Source organism: Malaclemys terrapin, chromosome 2 (assembly GCF_027887155.1).
Source record: "Malaclemys terrapin pileata isolate rMalTer1 chromosome 2, rMalTer1.hap1, whole genome shotgun sequence".
NCBI classification, from domain to species: Eukaryota; Metazoa; Chordata; order Testudines; family Emydidae; genus Malaclemys; species Malaclemys terrapin.
This window is the reverse complement of record NC_071506.1, coordinates 238,026,707-238,047,529: the sequence shown is the minus strand read 5'-3', so window position 1 is coordinate 238,047,529 and position 20,823 is coordinate 238,026,707. Positions and strand designations below refer to the sequence as shown.

General features: G+C 43.2%; 1 protein-coding gene across 4 annotated transcripts; it reads left to right on the top strand.

The window, feature by feature from the left end:
* Positions 1-434: 434 nt before the first annotated feature.
* TAC1 (tachykinin precursor 1) lies at positions 435-9,708 on the top strand. 4 transcript variants are annotated; one of them, XM_054018858.1, is made up of 6 exons: positions 435-453; positions 795-1,015; positions 2,474-2,570; positions 3,648-3,671; positions 5,213-5,266; positions 9,067-9,708. In XM_054018858.1, the coding sequence occupies exons 2-6, from the start codon at positions 893-895 to the stop codon at positions 9,114-9,116; spliced, it is 348 nt and encodes a 115-aa protein (XP_053874833.1). In that variant the 5' UTR covers positions 435-453; positions 795-892; the 3' UTR covers positions 9,117-9,708. The 4 variants fall into 4 exon arrangements, with proteins under 4 accessions (XP_053874833.1, XP_053874831.1, XP_053874834.1 ...); XM_054018856.1 differs by lacking the exon at positions 435-453 and adding an exon at positions 603-650; XM_054018857.1 differs by lacking the exon at positions 435-453 and adding an exon at positions 623-650 and having other exon boundaries at positions 798-1,015.
* The last annotated feature ends 11,115 nt before the right edge of the window (positions 9,709-20,823 follow it).

Genomic DNA, 20,823 nt, shown 5'->3' with positions numbered 1-20,823 from the left:
GTCCCACGGCTGTGTAATAGCTTCCTAATTAATTGTAGCTTTCATTAAGGAATGCCGGGGCATGGGCGTTATTTTCAAGTGTTCAAAGTGATTCTTCGGTTCTCTTGTAGCAATATTTGGGGGTCCCTTGAGATCATCTTCAGTGCACCTGCCCTGACGTCTGAAATATTATCATGAAGTTGCTTTGAGTGCCTGGAATGCGTCACTTGCTGTGCTTTGATGACTAATCTTTGGTGTCAGGGGACAGTGGATCAAAATCCCTCTCTGGGCGGATGGCAGGAGTTGCGGGTTGGAGATGGGCTCCTTCTGCGCAGACTTCCCTAACACTGCGTCATTTGCAACCCTGAAGTAATATACTGTAGTTTGTGGTGGACACGGACACCCAAGGGGTCACCTCCAAAGAAAGGCTCCTTCCGAGGGTCAGAGGGGAAGAAGAAGGAAGGGCTATTCAGGGTAATTGACTATTGATCGCAAAGTACAGCTGGGGGCCTGTCACGTGTTTCACATAACTACAAGGAAGTAATTAGATTTAGGCAAATGAAGCTCCCTTGGCCCTCCCCATCTCCAGGTATATAAACTGGAGAGCTCTCGAGCGTGCATTTAGACACACTGCGAGAGAGCAGCGGAGAGCATCGCACTTTCCCATTGCAGTAAGTGCGCTCAGCCCCAGGACTCGCCCATTGCTTTGCTCCTTAGATCTTGGCTATGCTGAGATGCGCGATTCCTCTTGGGACGGATGCTGAGGGGGGGAGGAGTTGTATGCAGTACTCATACCTTTCTTTTCTTTGTTACAGCAGACCGCAACTTCGAGCAACTGGCCGGAGGGCTCGGGACACTTGTCCGCCACCCACCACCGCACTAGGGGTACTGCCTAGCAGGAGGAGAGGCGAATATGAAAATCCTCGTCGCTTTTGCAGTGCTTTTCCTAATTTCAGCGCAAGTGTTTGCAGAAGAAATCGGAGCCAATGATGATCTGAATTACTGGTCTGACTGGTCCGACAGTGACCAACTCAAGGTGAGCTAGGAAGCCTGGAGATGCTCAGCTCATGCACGTAAGTAGGGGGGCAGCTTTGATAAGTAAATGCATGAGTCAGGTGAGAGAATTCTGAGCTTTGTCTTGCAGTGTATCTTATTGTTACATTTCCTAATTTATATACGATACAACCTATTTCCATTTAAGACCGAGCGGTGACTACTACCAATGAATTGTTAGGTAACTGCCAGCATTTAGCCCTTTAATGGATGGGTCAAGTGCTTTAAACGGTTACTTTCTTTGGGTGGCTCCCAAATCCGCGTCTGTTCCAGATAACAGCGTGTCGATTTCACACCAAGTTTAACCGAGGTTCCACCTCTCCCATAGCGAGGGCAACTTGCGAGTTGTTGCTTTAAGGAAGAACCAGTGAAGGGAGTAACCGCGGAGAAAGATGTTACGCAGTAAAACAGGTCGCTCCCAAGAAAGTTTACTTGTGGCTAGGAAGACGTAGCGGGTGGATGGGGAGCTCGGAGCAGGGAGGGAGCCGCAGTGAGAAGGGGATGAGGGAGCGTGTGCTGGGGGAACTTTACTCCCAGGGCTCTCCGAGTCGGGTGGAGCTGTATGGAGCGGGCTTGGCGGCGAGACACTGCAATGGGCAATGCCGCCGTAACGTACTCTTGCCTATAGGCGCAATAACAGAACGGAGCCGCTTTAGCCGACCCGCTTTCCCGGGATGTAGGAGTGGGTTTGTTTGGGGTCGGTTTACTTAACAATAACCCGAGTAGCGAACTCGGGCAACACATGCATCCTGCCCGCTCCCCCGCCAGCCCCACCCAGCGGGGACGCCACAGCCCAGCGAGCCGGGGCGGGCGAAAGGAGAGTGAAAATGCCCATCCCCTTGCGCTGTGTCTCTTTCCTCTAGGGCGTGGCCGTGGGTGCGCCGCGGTTAGTGCCGCTAGATTTCCCCCCGCTCTCCGTTTGTCTCTTGGCCCGTCTCCGTTCCTCTGCAGATACCTGTTGCTAGACGGCTGCCGGGTAGTCACGGGCTTACTGCAAAGCATGTGGCCTGCCGACAGTCCATACACGCAGGCACGTGGCTGGCGGGTGGTGGTTCCCCTGGGAATGGCCAGCGCGGCGTAAGGTGACCAACCCTGATCGGACCTGCACGCACAAAAGAGTTTTCCTCCAGGCTAGACATTAGAATCCAAACGGATCGAAATTCCCCCTTTGGAAAGAAAGCAGCAGCTCCCTCCGGCTCGATGGCAGCTTCCCGGTTCAGATTGCTCTTGCGGCTTCTTCTCAAGCAGTCTCAGTGCAGAGTCTACAGGCAGGCATGCCCGGTGCAGCAGGGACAGGCAGCCAGAAGTTTGTAATGGGGGCAGGCTGCTGGGGCGTAGTTTAATTTGTTGGATGCAATTCCGGGGAGACTCCGGGTTTTTTCCTTCCCGGATCTCCAGGGCTGTGCTGCGTAAAATGCTGACACTCTCCTCTACATTTCAGGAGGAGCTGCCCTTACCCTTGGAACACTTTCTGCAGAGAATTGCCAGGAGACCCAGACCACAGCAGTTCTACGGGTTAATGGGCAAACGAGATGCTGGTGAGATTGCATTCTGTTTCTGTGCTGGAGGAATGATTTACACATATCCGAGCCTAGGGGTCCTTTAGCCTCCTGTCTTTTAAACTAATTCACAGTTCACAATTCTCTCTTTGCAATTGAGGAGGCACTACAGGCATTTCGGTTCATGTAGTGTCTTTGAACTAGGGTGACCGGATGTCCCGAGTTTATAGGGACAGTCCTGATAATTTGGGGTTTTTTCTTATATTGGTACCTATTACCCCCCACCCCCATCTTTCACACTTTCTATCTGTCACCCTACTTTGAACTGGACTGCGCCCTGTTTATGACAACTCATTTTGAAGAAGAGGTAATGCGGCTAAAATGGGAATTTCACTCTCATGACAGGAAAAAAAATTGAAACAGACTTACACTCACCCATGGTACATATACACAAAAATGTAAATCTGACCCTAAATGCTTTAAGAGAAAGCAAACACAAAGATGTGGAAACCTATTTCATTTTGCTCCTCAGGGTACAATCAGAATAAATTATTTTCAGGACCATCTCAAAGATACATCATTGTAGATCTCTTTTCAGCATAACTATCCGTGCCTTTATAAAACTTCATAATTTGTTTTTTAAATATAAATTAAATTCACTCCAGCTACTGAAAGTATTTTCTGTTTAATAGAAAATTAATCCATAATTTGGAAAAACAGTGGACATATGATTTGGTCTTTATAGTAAACAATTCTTAAGTGCGCACACATTTTGTAAACACTATTAAGAAAATAAATGATATCTTGTGGGCTGGTATGTATGCCTTTAATTAAATTATTGTCATGATTTCTAGTTCAAAAGGTTTACTAGATTAAGAACAGGGGAAAATACCTATTTTGAGTCTTAATGAAAGTTAACTAGTTGTGTCTTGATTTATAGAAGATATTATATTTTATTAATTAATATAATATATAGCTTGATTGATATGGCGGTAAATTATTGCACTAATTCTCCAAGACTGGGAATATACAGATTGTTTCTATTCCTTCCTAGACCTCACATAGAGATCACTTCTATTTCATCACTATTAAAACTACTTTTTTTCCTTCCTCTAGGTTATGGCCAAATCTCTCATAAAAGTAAGTTTTTGTTTTTTGTTTTTTTCTAAATTATCTAAACAAAATGAGAAACTGAATTGTTCTAATTTTGAGGTTTCTAGTGTCACTGTAGCCTAGAATGTTAGTGTACTTACTAAAGGCTATGGTCATGGTTATCTACTCTGAACAGCCCCTCTTTGGGGCTGTTCACAGTCAGTATGGGATTACTCCCAAAGTCAAGACACATGAATTTAGGTGGCAGAAGCAAGCAAACCAGAACTTCAAATCCCTGGTTTGATTCCAGATCCAAAGTTTACACTTGAGATATATCAATGTTCTAAGTTAAGTTATATCTAACTGACGAATGAGTTGTCACATAAGCAAGTGCACCTGCCAACATGAATCAGTGTGGACTCCTTTATTCCTGTATGTCACCCAGGAGAAGTTGTATCATTCACACTGAGATGTATTTTTTCCCCCCTCTGGAACAGTCAGAAGATACTAAAATGAAATCCAAAAGCATGGCTTTTAATAAAGATTGATGATATACGTTTTGTGAGACCTTAGCAATCGAAGAAGGTTAATAAGCATGCCAGAGTTCTGTGCTAACGGCTCGACTTTATCACTGGGATTACTTATCTGAATGACAATTTTAAAAACTCTCATCCAAAGCTCAAGCCAGATAACCAGTAGCTACATCTGGTTAAGTCAAAATTCTAGCCTTCAAATGTCTCCTCCCTGAAGATCAGAGAGATTGACCTCTGAGAGGTTTTATGGTAATTTATCCTGTATTATGAACACACAATCAAGGAAAACTCTTTCCAAAGAGGAATTTGCACACTCCATTCACATCAGAATAGTAAAATAGAAGTAGATACTTTTCGAAATGTTTCTCTGGTTATTTGAAATTAGGCTAGCTACTGCTACGTGTGCAGCATACATTATGGGCTAAATCCTGCAACTCTAAACAAGCCTCAGTCAATGCTTCCAGGGTCACAAATGGAATAAGGACTGCAAAATATGGCCTCACGAGAAGTTAAAAATCCCGTATAGGCCAGGTTGTGGAGCCCTAACACATACTGGTAATCAGCATTTACTTCTGTGTAGTCCTTTGACTAACCAGCTTGACTAAGGACTCCATAATTTGGCCTATAGAGTCCTCTGTTCCATATGACAGCAGGAAACATTTATGTGAAATAATTCATGGAACAGATGAATCCAACAGACCCAAGATATAGGAAGGGGAAGTCTGTCAAGCTATAGAGCCTGATCGTGCTTCTATTGAAGTCACTGGAAGTTCTACCACTGACTACAATGAGGTCAAAATTGGCATCAATTATCTTGTCATTGTCTGTTTAGCCACAATGGAAAGGCACCTAGTAGCCTGACCGGGCTCTGAATCAGACCGTATGAGATAGGTGAGGGTGATGCGCATTCTCCATTTATACTAACATTTCAAGTTAGTAAGTAGGAAGAATATTTGTGGAGTCTACATCTTCCTTGTATTTCTCATGAAAACAAATTACCTCAGAAAAACTGCATATTGAAAATGTATTAAAACACCCCCAAATATATTTTTTCAGGGCATAAAACAGACTCCTTTGTTGGACTTATGGGCAAAAGATCTTTAAATTCTGGTATGTATAAACAATGGCTAAGACTAAAACTACCTCTTAATTCTACTATTACCTTTTCATTCTCTCCAATAAATTGAAGAAGCAGTCTTGACATGAGACAATTCATAAATGACAGATGAGCTCTTATGACAGGAGGGAAAAAAAGTTGCTTAATCAAAATATTTTAATCTGAAGGTCATTTCAGTGAGGGAGGATGGGCAATAGGTTGAGCCAGGCACAGTGCAGCTGGTGCCATATACATTTTCCTAAAGAATTCTGCTTATGCCCCTCAATCCTGACCTGTAGCATCCATGTTATTCCAGTTCTCCACTTCTTCTGAGCAGAGACTGAAAACCACAGTAAATTCTGGTGACATGAGAATGTTCAAGGATAAAAGTATCCAATCCATTTTAACTGGTGGATTTGAACCTAGATCACCTCAGGTAGAAGGTGCACTACCTCCTGCACCAACTGACTTTTGGAGGTTTAATGGGAAACTGTTTTTATCTTGTACACTATTGACTGTGAGCTTAAAGTCCTCCCATCTTCCAATCTTTACATCTTTTGCCACAAGGTGTAAAGGTTTTATTTGTTAAACATACACAACTTTTGTGAACTTTTAAATTTTACATTCAAATAATGACTCAATAAACAAAGTTAAGCAGCACTTTAAACTACTAAAGTATCACAGACAAGTGCTCACCACGACTTTCCCTCCCCTTTCCCCATATTATCTGCATTTCCCCTAATCTTGCCCACCTTTGTTAATATTGCATATGGATAACTTCAGTCTTCCATTAGCTGTAACTTGTCTTATCCACAAAGCATTAGTTAGCTATCCAGAAAGGGAATTTTTATTTTTTATTTTTGAAGTTATCTAATTATCTAATGCCTGTTTAAAGCTACTGAAATAATTCTCACTGTTTTGTTAAATGGATTTTAAGTTAAATGGCCAGACAGCATTTTGATATTACACAAGTGCACATTGTAAACTATTTTCTGTAATTACAGTTGTCAGTGATTTTATTTTTAACTAGACTGTAGTCAAAGAAGTAATATAGGTCTCTATATCCTAACTATTCTTGCAAATTTCCATGAATCAGGAGCAATCTAGTATAGTTCTTCTCACTGCAAGGGTAATAATGATTAAATGTACATATACTTGTAAATACACATTTGCTATTACAGCAGCAAATGGCATCAAGTGATAAATCTGGTTCAGTTTACTTTGGGATTAAATTTACCTTATTATTTTAAGTATGAAAATCTGAGATGCAGTGAGTGTAAAATGTTCTTTGATTACTTCCAAATTCGCTGGCATAGTTAGAATACAACTATGGTTAGTTAACTATAACCAGGATGAATAATGAAGTTGTAGACAGTCAGGATTTCTAATAGTAATGTACCAGCTTGATAGATAAACCAGTTTCTTAGAATTTAGCATTCATACTCCTCTGCCTAGTTGGGAGATGAGGGTGGAATAGTATAGGTTTGATTCCACTCCTATTAAAAGTATGCAACAACTGCAACATTGTTTGCCCCATACAGACCGGGAGTAAAGTTTGTGTTGGAAATGGGCTGGGTTTCTCCCCTCGATGCCTAATACAATTTATCCAGAAAATTACTAAATCTTCTGGTGGATGGAAATTGAAATTAGAGGTCCCAGGGTACCATAATCCTGCTGATTCACCCAACATTTCCTGTCTCAGTAAAGCAGGTTCCAATATGTAATGCCCTGATCTGCAACTAGTTCATGCAGGCAGAGCCATGCACCTACTCATTGCAATCAACGGCCTGCAAATAGCCATAATAACTAAATAACCATAAATGCACGGGTAATCTATACTGATAAGAGGTACAGGAATTACAGGTACTGGGGGCATGGCAGCATCCCCGGCTTGAAGTGCTTTCCATCATATACAGGGTCTACAGTTTTGTTCAATGGTTTTCAGCAGCCCACTATAAAAATTGTTCCCAGACTACTGTAGATCATGATTTGTGTATAGTCCAGAATACTTGTTCAGTGAATTCAATAGTAATACCTTACTATCAAAACTTAAGCAGAATGTATTGTTTTAGTGTTTAATCAGACACACCCTGAAAGCTGTTTATCTTTAATTTGGGCCCTTGCTTGGTTTTTCCTTAAGCCCTATGGAGCAGTCATAATTCAAGCCTTGCAAGATCAGCAGCACTAGATCCCTCAAAATTAGCAGGGCATTTGCATGTAATAGTTATGCATCTTCATGCTTTACTGAGCATGGCCAGGAATATTCTTGATGTCAGAAGGGGGGTGGGAAGGTCTCCCTCATGATCCGTGCCACAGGCTTCTGGCTTAGAGGCAGATATGATTATGCGTAAAAAGGGAAAAAAGCAATGAATCCACTACAACAGACTTATGGAAGATGCAGAGGGTTTGGTTCAATGGCTGCTTGAAGAATTCCTCTAGAACAGTGCTTCTCAACCTTATTTGATCAGGCCCCCCTTCTTTGTGTCTGCAGCTGTTTGCTTACACACACGCACACCAGAAGTACACATACCGCCACCCAGCTCTAAAGGCAGTATCACTTTTCACAGCAGACTTAATGCCCCATTGTCACTTACTTCTGAGCTGCTGCTGACAGTCGGAGCCCCACCACCTCCAGGTGAGGGATCTGGGGGTGGGAGAGCCTGAGCATGAGCTGCCTCCCTGTGAGGGATTGCTGGGGAGGGAGGAGAGCCCAAGCAGCAGGGCTCTGGCTGTAGTCCCACCTCCTCTGTGTGCATGGCCCTTCTGCACAAGCCCCAGCCACCCAGGGCTGACAGGCAAAGCTCTTAAAACACACACAACACACCTCGTGCCTCCCTTGGGAGGCCCACTCCATAGTTTGAGAACTGCTGCTCTAGAACAGAGGCAGACTGCACAGCTGAGACCTCCCACCTTCTGTGGGGCACTATGTGAAGAAATTAATGCCATTAGCAAGACAGGAAAGGAATCCTAAAAGACCCTTTTGGTTTGTGCTTTCGTTTAAAAAAACAAAACTAGTATGGGAGATGCAAAGGCTAGACCAGGACCCTCCTCGCATACAACTCTACCCTTAGGGTGGAAGGGAAGTTCAGCTGCCTTCACAGCAGCATCCACCTCTCCCACTGCAAACGGTTTGTTAATAAATATGAGGCAGGAGTGAGCTGGGGCAAGCAGTGGGTGGGAGGTCTTTCTTAGGAGAAAGAACATTGTTCCTTCAGCTGGCCTTCTGGAGAGTATCAGGGAAAGGTGTACCTGGAGGTATTTAACATTTTCCACCTGTCCCGTTGAGAAGGTCCTCCTTTTAGAGGGATCCTGGGGACAGCTGTGATCAGTGGAATTCCTGGTAGCAAGGCACCATTAGAGCCATCCAGCAAGAAAGCCACGGTGGCCATACAGAGCTAGCGCAGAGGTTCGAGGCCTCCATGCAGCTAGATATGACCTATTACAGATCCCAGGAGATCTGCAGTGTGTTGTGGGTGGGCCCTATAGCTCACCCCTAGTCTGGAAGTGACCTCTGGTCTCTCACTGGGATTGAGACTACTGGGGAGCTAGCATACACACAGAGCTTCCAGGAGCAAACTGCATTGAGGAAACAAAGCATATAGGCCCAATCTTGAAAGGAGCTGAAAGCCCTCAACTTTTATTGAAGACATTGGGAGTTGAGTACTGACAATCTCTTAGGCTCAGGCCCTTAATATATTGCTCAGAACTGAATGGCGCAACACAATGAAATGTGGTGATACATAAAACTTGCTATGTTTTATATGACTCCTGGTGCTTATTATATTTATACAACACTTTACACTTATTTTTTCAGGGTCCTCTGAAAAGAACACAGCACAGAATTACGAACGAAGGCGTAAATAAGACATTCCCATGTATTTATTAAACTTCATTTGTTTAAATGGCCAATGCAGTGTAATATAAACTATCCACTGTAAGGAATAATTATTTATTTAATAATTGTTGGTTTTTTTGAGTTGTAAATTCAATAAAATGATTATTTTTCATAGTATGGCAGTGATACATGTTGTATAAGTGTGTTGTAGGTCTAAAATGAAGACGCCCCATGGAACCGAAATCAGTGACATTTCACAACAAAGCACATTATTTGAAATGACCTATAAAGATATGTTCACCAAATAACAAAAAAAGGAAATAAAATTTTGTTAATTTAAAGCAATCATATCAGCTTCACTACTAGTGCAGAACAGAACTAATGTACAGTCTAGTGCCTCAATTTCTTTTCATGGTTTAAAATGTACTGTAATTTTCGTATCAAAAATATATTTGTATCATTGCAGCATGTTTTATGTTTCGTGACTGTGTGTATATATATATATCTATTTAAACAAAAGAGGTTTGAATGTGAATCCAAGGTCTTCAGTTCATAGTCTGAAATTTTATGATAGTAACATTTTAAATAAAAAATACTTTTGGGATTTTGCAACATACCTTCCTGGGGTAGAGTGATGGAATTATTTCAAACCCAGAATCATCTGAAATAAGATGCAAACTGAAGAAAAGATATTGGGCTCTAGAAGCAGAAGAAAGCCAGTTATAATTACAGTACTTCATTTTGCAGGGCAAAATATAAGCTTTCTAATACTGGGGGGAGGGCTTAAAACTTTGAGGATTCTTTCTAATTCTGTTTTTAGTGGTAGGGCCAGCCACCTGCCCCTGAGTTAATCTATTATGGGCTCAGTCATACAAGGTGCTGAGACCCTTCCAGGGCCAGCTCTGGCTTTATTGCCACCCCAAGCAAAACAAAAACAAACAAACAAAAAAAACACCACAACCCACGGGCGGCAAAAAATGGCAAAGCAAAAAAAAAAACAAAAATAAAAAAAAACCCTGCGGTGCGGCCGGAGCCAGGGTGCAGGGGGACTCCCTGTGCTGCGGGGGGGAAGGGAGCAGGGGGATAGAGAGAAGGGGGGCGGCCAGGGCTTCAGTGGGGCACTGCCACTCGGCCCCTCCGGCCGTGCTGCCTGCCGGGAGGGCTCTGTGCCGCTCCCGTGGGCTGGGAGGGAAGGACGTAGGCTGCCCTGCTGGGCTTGCTGCAGGGTGCTCCCGTCCTCCAGGCCGCCAGCCCCACCGCTCCCTACAGGGCAGCTGGAGCGGAACACACACTAAAAAAAAAAAGCGGCCATGCAGCTGGCCCTAGGATTGGGCGAAATGCTGCCTTGAGCAATCTGCCGCCCCAAGCACCACCTTGCTCGGCTGGAGCCGGCCCTGGACCCTTCAATTTCTATTGAAGTAAAGCTCAGTACTGTGTAGGATCGGGTCCTATGACCAAACTCCCCTGGATTCTGCAACTATGGAGCCACAGCATTGTTCTGTCCCAAGGGCCTAACCAAATCAGAAACTGTAAAATTGTGAATTATACAGAGGAAAAACGGCTATTTGGCTCTCTCAAGTGTTCCTCTTCTCCAAAGCACTCACCTTCCTCTCCACAAAAGCAAATGCTGAAAAGCCACTCACATCAGGGAAAACAATACACAGCATTTTAGTTAGTGTTCTACATGTTCAAAGTATTGTACAGCCAATAACTAATGCCACCTTATAGAGCTGGTCAATCATTTTCTAACTAAAGGTTTACGTGTTGGAACATTATTTAAATTGAAACATTGCACAAGAATGTATCAATTTTGACAAAATTTGAGTTTGAAAAAAATTGAAACAAAGCATTTTTGATTTTTTACTTTGAAAAGAAACGTCACCTTCTGAAATATTTTGTTCTTTTTCTATTAAAATAGAATATTAAAATGGAAGAAAAATGTTAAGTCAAAATCAAAATGAAACATTTCAATTCTGTCGATTCAATGTTTCTATTGATCTGAAACAAACTCTCTTTTTTAAAGTTTAATTTATTAGGAAATTTTTAAAAATTGACATTTTTTTCTGATGCTGAATGAAAACAAATTTTGAAATAATGGAATTTAGGATAGTTGGAAATGCCATTTCCCAATGACCCCTGTCACTAGAGAGGTGGGTAAGTAATATTTGCCCCAGGCACCACAGTGAGTCAGTGGGAGCAGTAGGAGATCCTGATTCCCAAACCTGTGCATATTCCTCTAGCCCAACATGCTTCTATCACATAGCCTGGAATCTGGTGTCTTGATATGCCTTTCAAACATAGTGCCGTGGTAACAAAAACTGTCTCCTGGATTTCTGTTTACTCAAGCAGGTATATACAATGATCATTTTGCTTCTCTACCACTACCATCAGCTAACTTATTCATTAGTAGTAGTAAGTGAAACAACGGGACTATACATTATCTGAAGCTTAATCTAAAGGAGAAGGGAGTTTTAAGTTTAAACCACATACTACCTGCTAGGCTAAACTGCCTATTGTCTTCACTCACCTTTACTGGGCAGCTTTCCATGTTGCTTTTAAACATAATTTGACTTTGGACAGAACTACTTATTGCTGCTGTCACTCTGTATGATGTCAGCTAGTGAGAGCAACTAGAGAGCTGTGCCTGTATTGCAGCGTGCTTTGCTTTATAATTAATTTCCTACTTTCTGCAAGACTCATGGCAATATACATAAAGCTACACAACTGTTTTGGGGGTGACAGGCTGCCATCGCCCAGGCAGAATTGGATAGTCAATAAAGCTTCAGCAAAGGCATTACCCAATAAAATGGAAACAAGCTAAGGAAACTAAAGAAAACTGTACAGGAAGGCAGCACTAAAAGAAGTCACTGAGTGAGAGTCAAAGTCATCCCCATTTTATCTTCTCATTCAACTTTGTGCAGTAAAATAAAAAGAAGAATTAGGAAGTTCACCCTTGTAAAAAGGCAAGTTGAGATTGGAACAAGAACAGAAATTGAGGCCTCATCATAGCATGTACAACTCAGAACTTCTAAATATTCAGAGTATTGAAGTCAAACTCTTAGGATTAGCGTGTCCCTGCCCTAGCATGGATAGATGTGGGGAATGCAAGAGTCTTTCTTCTCATCTTGAGCACCCTACACAAGTATCAGGAACAATCAGTTCCTGTAATTGGGGAACTGCAGGGACTGGTCCTTCTTTGCACTCCTCAGGCAAAAATCATTCTAAGGGGTCATAGCCAAAGAAAGATACACTTTGCACATTCTCCCTGCACACGGGGGAATTGGGAGCGGGAGTGGCTCTCTTGAGCAGGAGTGGCTCTGCAGACCCCCCCTACCCAAGACTGTGGCTAACTGCCACACTTGAGCCTTTTCTGTTTACCTGTTGAGTTTGTGTTTAATATCAGGTCTAATAAAAGGAGGGAAACAACACGGAAATGCCTGAGAGCTGAGGCAATTTAAAAAAAATTAATTACAAGAGTGATTTAAAAAAAAACGCTTGTTATTCAGAATACACATTGAATGGCTCAGTCTGAGCTGTTGAGGGCTATTGTACATTTGCATGCTCTATTTAAATTCTTTTTAAAAACTTTTGTTTATACACTTGGTGTAGCATAAAGAAATATTGTGTAAATTCCAAACATCTTAAAGACCAAATTTTGTCTTGATGAGCTTTAATAGCTCCCTTAACAGCAATATTGGCCATTGAGTTAACGAGCACTAGCACACATTTTAAGCTGAGCATTACTGACAATAGGTCATAGCAGCTCCTTCATAATTGTATTTCTCTGTTATGTATGTGCAGATATTAGAAATGCATTGTTTGGATAAAGCTATCCATTTGGTTATTAATGAATCACTCATACTCTTATTCAAAATAGGTGCTACTGGAGTAGAGATTGCTAGGGTAGGATCTTGCTCCTGTCAGCAGCAGCACTGATGTCCTTGAACCAGTCTACTTCTTCTAACAATATTGAGCAAACCTCCTCAAACTGTTTCCAGAATGTTTTTGAAAAGAGTGAACTGACGTGTTTGTCCAGAGAGTCTTACAAAATTATTCATTATGACATTCAATAAATATTATCATTTATGCATAACAAATTTGGCTAATAAATTTGATAAGAAGATTAAAGGAATACAGGCTCAGAAACTTTTTTTAACCAGATACTAGGTTACAGGTTCAAAATCAGGAATCCAGAGAGGGACACCGAGAAGAGAACCCTGGACAGTGCCCACTACTCCTCGAAGGCATCCAGGGAGCCAGTGGACATGGCCCAGAGGAACTGTGCCCAGAAACGTGACTGCAGAAAGGATTGGAAATAGGCCCTGTAACCACAGAGCACTCCCCATCCAGCTTCCTCCTCCTGGTATGCTGGAAGGCCCCCTGGGCCATTGCCAGGAAGAAGTTGACAAGAAGGCTTCATGACTTTGTAGGGCCACAGATGAGGTATGCATAAAAGAGGAGGTGAGGGAAAAAAATGCAGTCAGAACTGGAGGAGTTTTGGAGGAGCTGGAAGAGGGGCTGCAACCTCATGCACTCAATATTAAATGTGTACCATGGTCTCCCTCTCCCAGCAGAAGGAGCAGGTGTCAGGAGAGATCTTGTACCACGCCAGGTACATGCTGATGCTCACAGCCCCATTCTCTTAGAGTGGCAGCTGAGTGAGTAGCCCTGGTTTGGCTGCAGATTTGCCTCACAAGACCTTAGGAATATAATTTTCAGTGTATATATATAATGTCTTACACAATATCTGTCTATACATTTTGCAGTGATTACGTTGACCAGTGTGACATGGGCATTCATTAGAGACTTTACATGACATTCTTGGGATGAACACAGGGGATCCCTGTACCTCTGTCTAACCCTGGGCCCTATACAAGTTGGCATCCAAAGGTCCTTGGGTCACTGTACCGTACATCTACGGACAACAAGATAGTTCCTGCCTTTGTTACCTAGTGGTCAGGGCTTATGCCGTTTGACCTGCAGAAGGTGTTTTGGTAGGGAAGTCTGGGCCCACCCACTCCACCAGGCTCCAGCCCAGGGCCCTGTGAGGGCAACAAAAACACAATCTTCTAAGTTAAATAAAAGCAGAAAAAATAAAAACATAAACATAACTATCAGACAGTCTTTATAAATCATAAAGCTCTGAAAAAAGGGCATAATCCTAATTAAAATAAAATTCTGTGCAAGTTGCCTTTAAGTCTTATTTCTTTTTTACCTGAGAAATATCTGCAATGCTATGACTGATTTTTCCTGGTTTTGTTGGGCCTGTTGTCAGTCTCAGATTTAGAGCATGTTCATTGTGGGCTCTAATATCTGAAGGGTTGAATTTTTAACAAAAATAGCCCTTATCCAAAATGTTATTTAGCATTTAAAGTTTTGTGATGGGAGGTGAACAAATTCAGGGAAGGGTTGATGAGCTACTATGGGCTCAATCTGTCCTGCTGCCCTTGCCCTGCAAGAGCCATCATGCTTCAAGGCGGTGTTCAAAAGGAGAGAGCCAGTTCAATTGAGGGGAGGCTGGAAAGGTGAGCTGAAGGGCAGACAGGCTGATTTAGAGGGAAGGAGGGAGGGAGAGAGGGAAGGAAGGTGAGATGGACAGACCTGAACCCAGACCCAGACCCAACCCTAATCAGAGACTGTTAGATGTTAGAGCCTCCCGGAAGGAACGTAGGCCTGGTGTGGGCGTGTTGCATTCGCTTTGTTGCCTGGGAGTGTGTTCCCTTTTTGACCTGAGGTATTGTGTTTACTGTTTTACTTGAGACTTACACGTTATCTGAATGGGACTGCTGCAGTCGATTGTGCTGGGTCCTGAAAAGGAATGACTGCCCTCAATAAACCTTTGTTGGCTTGCTCCCTACTGGAGTCCATGCATTGATTTCTTTCCTGAACCCTGAAGTAACATAGTCACATAATTAAATAAGATTTAAGGGGACCAGATTTTACTTTGGTGCTCAGTGATTCCCATTTAGACTCCTGAATAAGTGACCATTGGGAACAATGGGAACTGGTGGGTACTTGTCACTTTTGAAAAGCTGGTAGCTTCATTTAGGTGCCTTAATGGGAGCTAAATTCTTCTACCAAAAATCATCTCCAACCATAGGTGCTGAGCTTTTCTGAAAATCTGACCCCTGGAAAAAGTCTGCCTAAAAAGCCCTTCCCCCTCAACTGCTTAACTTTCATACTCTTGTGATATAACAGTTTCACTGGTTTGCAAGTCACTATTTAGTCTTCCAGCTTAGACAAGACCTGAACTTCTAATGTAAAAAACAAGCAGAACAAAAACTTTAAAAAATATTCCATCCGTACCCTCTTTGTACAGCACAGAGAAACAAGAAAAGATCATAAGCCCCATTTTTTTTCTTTGTAGGCCACCTTTAATATTTTGACCACTTCATAGAATTGTAGGACTGGAAGGGACTTCAAGGTCATCTAGACAATGATGAGCTGCCAAAATCTTAGGAACCGGTTCCCTAACGGGTCTTCGGCAGCACGGCGGCAGCGGGTCCTTCAGTGCCGGAGCAAGTGAAGGACCTGCCGCCGAAGTGCCGCTGAAGACCTGGTAGGGAACCGCCCGGTGAGTACAAGCCCCACCCACCTCCCAAAACAGCCTATCCCCCCACCATCTGACCCCCATCCATGTCCTGCCCCCGACTGCTCCCCTCAGAACCCGCAACCCATCAACCCCCCCGTTCCTTGTCCCCTGACCACTCCTTCCTGAGACTCCCCCACCCTAACTGCCCCCCAGAACCTCACCCCCTACCCAACTCACCCTGCTCCCTGTCCCCTGACTGCTCCAACCCCATCCACCACCACCCCGACAGATCCCCAGAATTCCCACACCTACCCAACCCTCCCCCCGTTCCCTGTCCCCTGACTCCCCCCCCGAGAGCCTCTGCCCCCTCTAATCCCCCCATCCCCAGGACTCCCTGCCCCTTATCCAACCCTCCCCCCCGGCCCTGGCCTCCTACCATGCCGCTTACCCCTGCCTACCCCCTCTCCCGGAGCCTCATTGCGCGGCATCCAGGAGTGTCCCTGGACAGTACTGCAGTGGCGTGATGGCTCCACCAGGGTCTGAGCTCCCGCCGCTCAGCCCAGAGCTCGCAGCCCTGCCCCGCCCTTACCACGCGGTTCTGAGAGGGATAAGCGGCATGGTAAGAGGCCGGGGCCGGGGGGGTTGGATAAGGGGCAGGGATTCCCGGGGACAGGGAGAGGGGGTTGGATGGGGCAGAGGTTCTGAGGGGCGGTCAGGGGACGGGAAATGGGGGGGGTTGGTAGGAGGGAAGGCAGAGGCGGAAGCGAGGCTGGGGGGGAGTCTCAGATTCTCGTGGGGGCCCCTGTGGGGCCCAGAGCAAATTGCACCCCACCCCACCCCACAGGCAGCCCTGGAGTTCACAGCCCCCCTTACCTTGCCAGCGGCTGCTCAAAGCGGCAGGTCTGGGGAACTGAGCTGCCAGCGGCTCGGCACGCTGCGGCTCTGGGGGAAGGGGGAAGTGGGGGAGGGGCCAGGGGAGGTCCGAGCTGGGAGCTCAGGTGGGGGACAGAATGGTCCCGCGGGCCAGATGTGGACTGCGGACCAGAGTTGTTTGCTCACCCGCCCGGCCCTTTAACAGCCAGTTCTCCACCGGCGTCTAATTTTAGCAACCGGTTCTTGCGAACTGGCTCCAGCTCACCACTGCATCTAGACCAGTCTCCTGCACTCAAGGCAGGACCATGTAATAATTAGGCCATCCCTGACATGTGTTTGTCTAACATGTTCTTAAAAACCTCCAAAGACAGAAAATCCCTAGGCAATTTGTTCCAGTGCTTAACTCTGACAGTTAGGAAGTTTTTCCATTGTCCAACCTAAGCCTCCCTTGCTGCAATTTAAGCCCATTGCTTCTTGACCTAGCTTCAGAAGTTAAGGAGAATAATTTTTCACCCTCCTCCTTGTAAGAACCTTTTATGTACCTGAAAACTGTTATCATGCCCCCCCCTCAGTCTTCTCTTCTCCAGATTAAAGCCCATTTTTTTCAATCTTTCCTCATACGTCATGGTTTTCTAAACCTTTAATCTATGGACTTTCTCCAATTTGTCCACATCCTTCCTGAAATGTGGCACCCAGAACTGGACACAATACTTCAGCTGAGGTCTTATCAGTGTGGAGTAGAGCAGAAGAATTATTTCTCGTGTCTTGCTTACAACACACCTGTTAATACATCCCAGAATGTTTTCTTTTTTTTTTTTTTTTTTTTTTTGCAAGTGTTACACTGTTGACTCATATTTAGCTTGTGATCCACTATAACCCCCAGATCCCTTTCTGCAGTACTCCTTCCTAGGCAGTCATTTCCCATTTTGTATGTGTGCAACTGATTGTTCCTTTCCAAGTGCAGTACTTTGCATTTTGTACTTATTGAATTTCATCCTATTTACTTCAGACCATTTCTCCAGTTTGTCCAGATCATTTTGAATTTTAATCCTATCCTCCAAAGCATTTGCAACCCCTCCCAGCTTGGTATCATCTGCAAACTTTATAAGTGTACTCTCTATGCCATTATCTAAATCATTGATGAAGATATTGAAGAGAACCCAGACTCAGGACTGATCCCTGAAGGACCCCACTCCATATGCCCTTCCAGCTAACGACTCTCTGGGAACACTTTTCCAACCAATTATGCACCCACCTTATACTAGCTCAATCTAGGCTGTATTTCATGTTTGCTACCCATTAAGTACCATACTTTTGATTTAAGGTGTCTATTCTTAGTGTCTCCACTTGAACTTGAGAAACTGGGGAAGATGCAAGCAGCGTCTCACTTACCTGTCATTTCAAATGTTTTCAGTAGAAAAGATCATTTTATTATCAATTTGTGTATCTAGACCCAAGGCACAAAACTGCTTCAACTAGAAAGGAGGCAATTTACTCTGATGAAAATGGAGAGGGAAGACTTTTAAGCTTTATACAGATGGTTCTTCATTTGCAATAGCAGGATGAGTTTGGGCTGAAGCACCTTTTATCTCAAACTCTCAGTTACTGTCAGAGCAGTTGTAAAGATAACTCCCATTTACCAAATAAAGTTTTCTTAAAACATAAAAATACCGGGTTTCTGGTATTCTTCCAAAAGACATTAAACTACCCTTTGGTTAACATTGTGTAGCCTCTGTACTGGATCTCTGCCAACCAAATCTGGTCATTTCAAATTCCAAAATAGGCAGAAAAGCTTTGAGTGGTGCTTGCTTTCTTTAGAAAGAGGACAGTAAAGAAAGAAAGAGGACAGTTTTCCAGTCCCCTGCCAAGCAAAACAAATTTGTTATATTGTTTTTATATTCCTAAGGGTTCCAAGTACTTACCTAAGGAATTCTTTGGACAATGACAATCAGCATTGATGCAATATTGCCAATTCTCACTATATCTGATGTTTTTTCTTAAAGCCCCAGCTCCCAGAGTCATGTGATTATGTAAAAGCAGCAAGGGGTCTGTGGCACCTTATAGACAACAGATGTATAGGAGCATGAGGTTTCATGGGTGAATACCCACTTCTTCGGAAAGCTCATGCTCCTATACATCTGTTAGTCTATAAGGTGCCACAGGACTCCTTGCTGCTTTTACAGATCCAGACTAACACAGCTACCCCTTTGATACGTGATTATGTAAGACTCTCTTCTTTTATTTTTTTAAAGTACACTTCTAATCTAAATTATTACGAAGAAAAGCTTGAAAATATGAACCCTAAAGGCTCAAAAACCAAGAGACACTCCCCCCAAAATAGAGTATTTTTAAAATCTCATATTTAAATCAGTCTCGTGATTTTTGACACCTGACTCATACTTGGGATTGGCAACACTGTTAAATGTCTATTCTCATTAGAGGTCCATCACAGAAATTCAGGGCATAAATAAGTCCTGTGACCCACAGAGAATCACTTTCTTTTAACAGTGAACTTTATTAGAATAAAGAAACAGTATTATCCCTAAAAGTTCTACCCCTCTGATTCACTGCAGCATTTCTGCCTTGAACTTTCCACAGCCTTCCCTCATGCCTGGCCCTCTGTGTGTTAGAATGTAGCATAAAGCAACAAGGTTTCTTTTTCTCTAGACGATTAGTTCATAAGACTCATAGAACTGGAAGGGACCTCAAGAGGTCATCTAGTCCAGATCCTTGCACTCAAGGCAGGACTAAGTGTTAACTAGACCATCCCTGACAGGTGTTTGTCCAACCTGCTCTTAAAAATACACAATGATGGAGATTCCACAACCTACCTACGCAATTTATTCCAGTGCTTAACCACTCTGACAGTTAGGAATTTTTTCCTAATGTCCAACCTAAACTGCTCTTGCTGCAATTTAAGCCTATTGCTTCTAGCCCTATCCTCAGAGCTTACAGAGAACAATTTTTCACCCTCCTCCTTGTAACAACCATTTATGTACTTGAAAACTTATTATGTCCCCTCTCAGTCTTCTCTTCTCCAGACTAAACAAACCCAATTTTTTCAATCTTCCCTCATAGGTCATGTTTTCTAGACCTTTAATCATTTTTGTTGCTTTTCTCTGGACTTTCTCTAATTTGTACACATCCTTCCTGAAATGCGGCATCCAGAACTGGACACAATATTCCAGTTGAGGCCTAATCAGCGCAAAGTAGAGTGGAAGATTTACTTCTCATGTCTTGCTTACAATACTCCTGCTAACACATCCCAGAATGATATTTGCTTTTTTTGCAACAGCGTTACACTGTTGGCTCATATTTAGCTTGTGATCCACTATGACCCCCAGATCCCTTTCTGCAGTACTCCTTCCTAGGCAGTCATTTCCCATTTTGTATGTGTGGAACTGATTGTTCCTTCCTAAGTGGAGTACTTTGCATTTGTCCTTATTGAATTTCATCCTATTTACTTCAGACCATTTCTCCAGATCATTTTGAATTTTAATCCTATCCTCCAAAGCACTTGCAACCCCTCCCAGCTTGGTATCGTCCACAGACTTTATAAGTGTACTCTCTGTGCGATTCTCTAAATCATTGATGAAGATATTGAAGAGAACCAGACTCAGGTCTGATCCCTGAAGGACCCCACTCCATATGCCCTATCTGCTTGACTGTGAACCACTGATAACTACTCTCTGGGAACAGTTTTCCAACCAATTATGCACCCACCTTATAGTAACTCAATCTAGGTTGTATTTCCCTAGTTTGTTTATGAGAAGGTCTTCTAGTTCTGTCATCTCAAAAATAATGGACTAGTATAATTTTTATTGTACATTGTCATTCCACATTTTCCCATTGTCTATGCTGTTTCTTCAGTAGTTGTAACAGTTCAGACAAGTCCAGACACTTGCTATTGGTTGTAGACCCAGGTACATGCAGGAAATAATTGGATTTTCATTGTATGTCTGGAAGGAGGGTTTTGTCTGTATAAATCACTCTTGTACTGCTTTACCTTGTCTAAATTGTGCCTGAAAAGGAGTATGATTTTTCCATCATGTAGATATGTGCTAGTACATGTAACATGATATAGCACACTGTAAATGTTATGATTTCATATATGTCAATTCTTTATTTATTTGGATTAGTACAATAAGTAGTAGAACTGGTAGAAAAAATGGGATCGTTTTTGGGGGGGGGGAACTGACTGTTCTTTCCACTGAAATTTGAAATTTCAGAGATCTGAGGCATCTAGATATTCAGAGCAGCCTTGCCATAAGCTGCTGAAGAATCTTAACCAAAAATGGAAGAATATTTAAAGAACACTAGTTGGCCAGAAC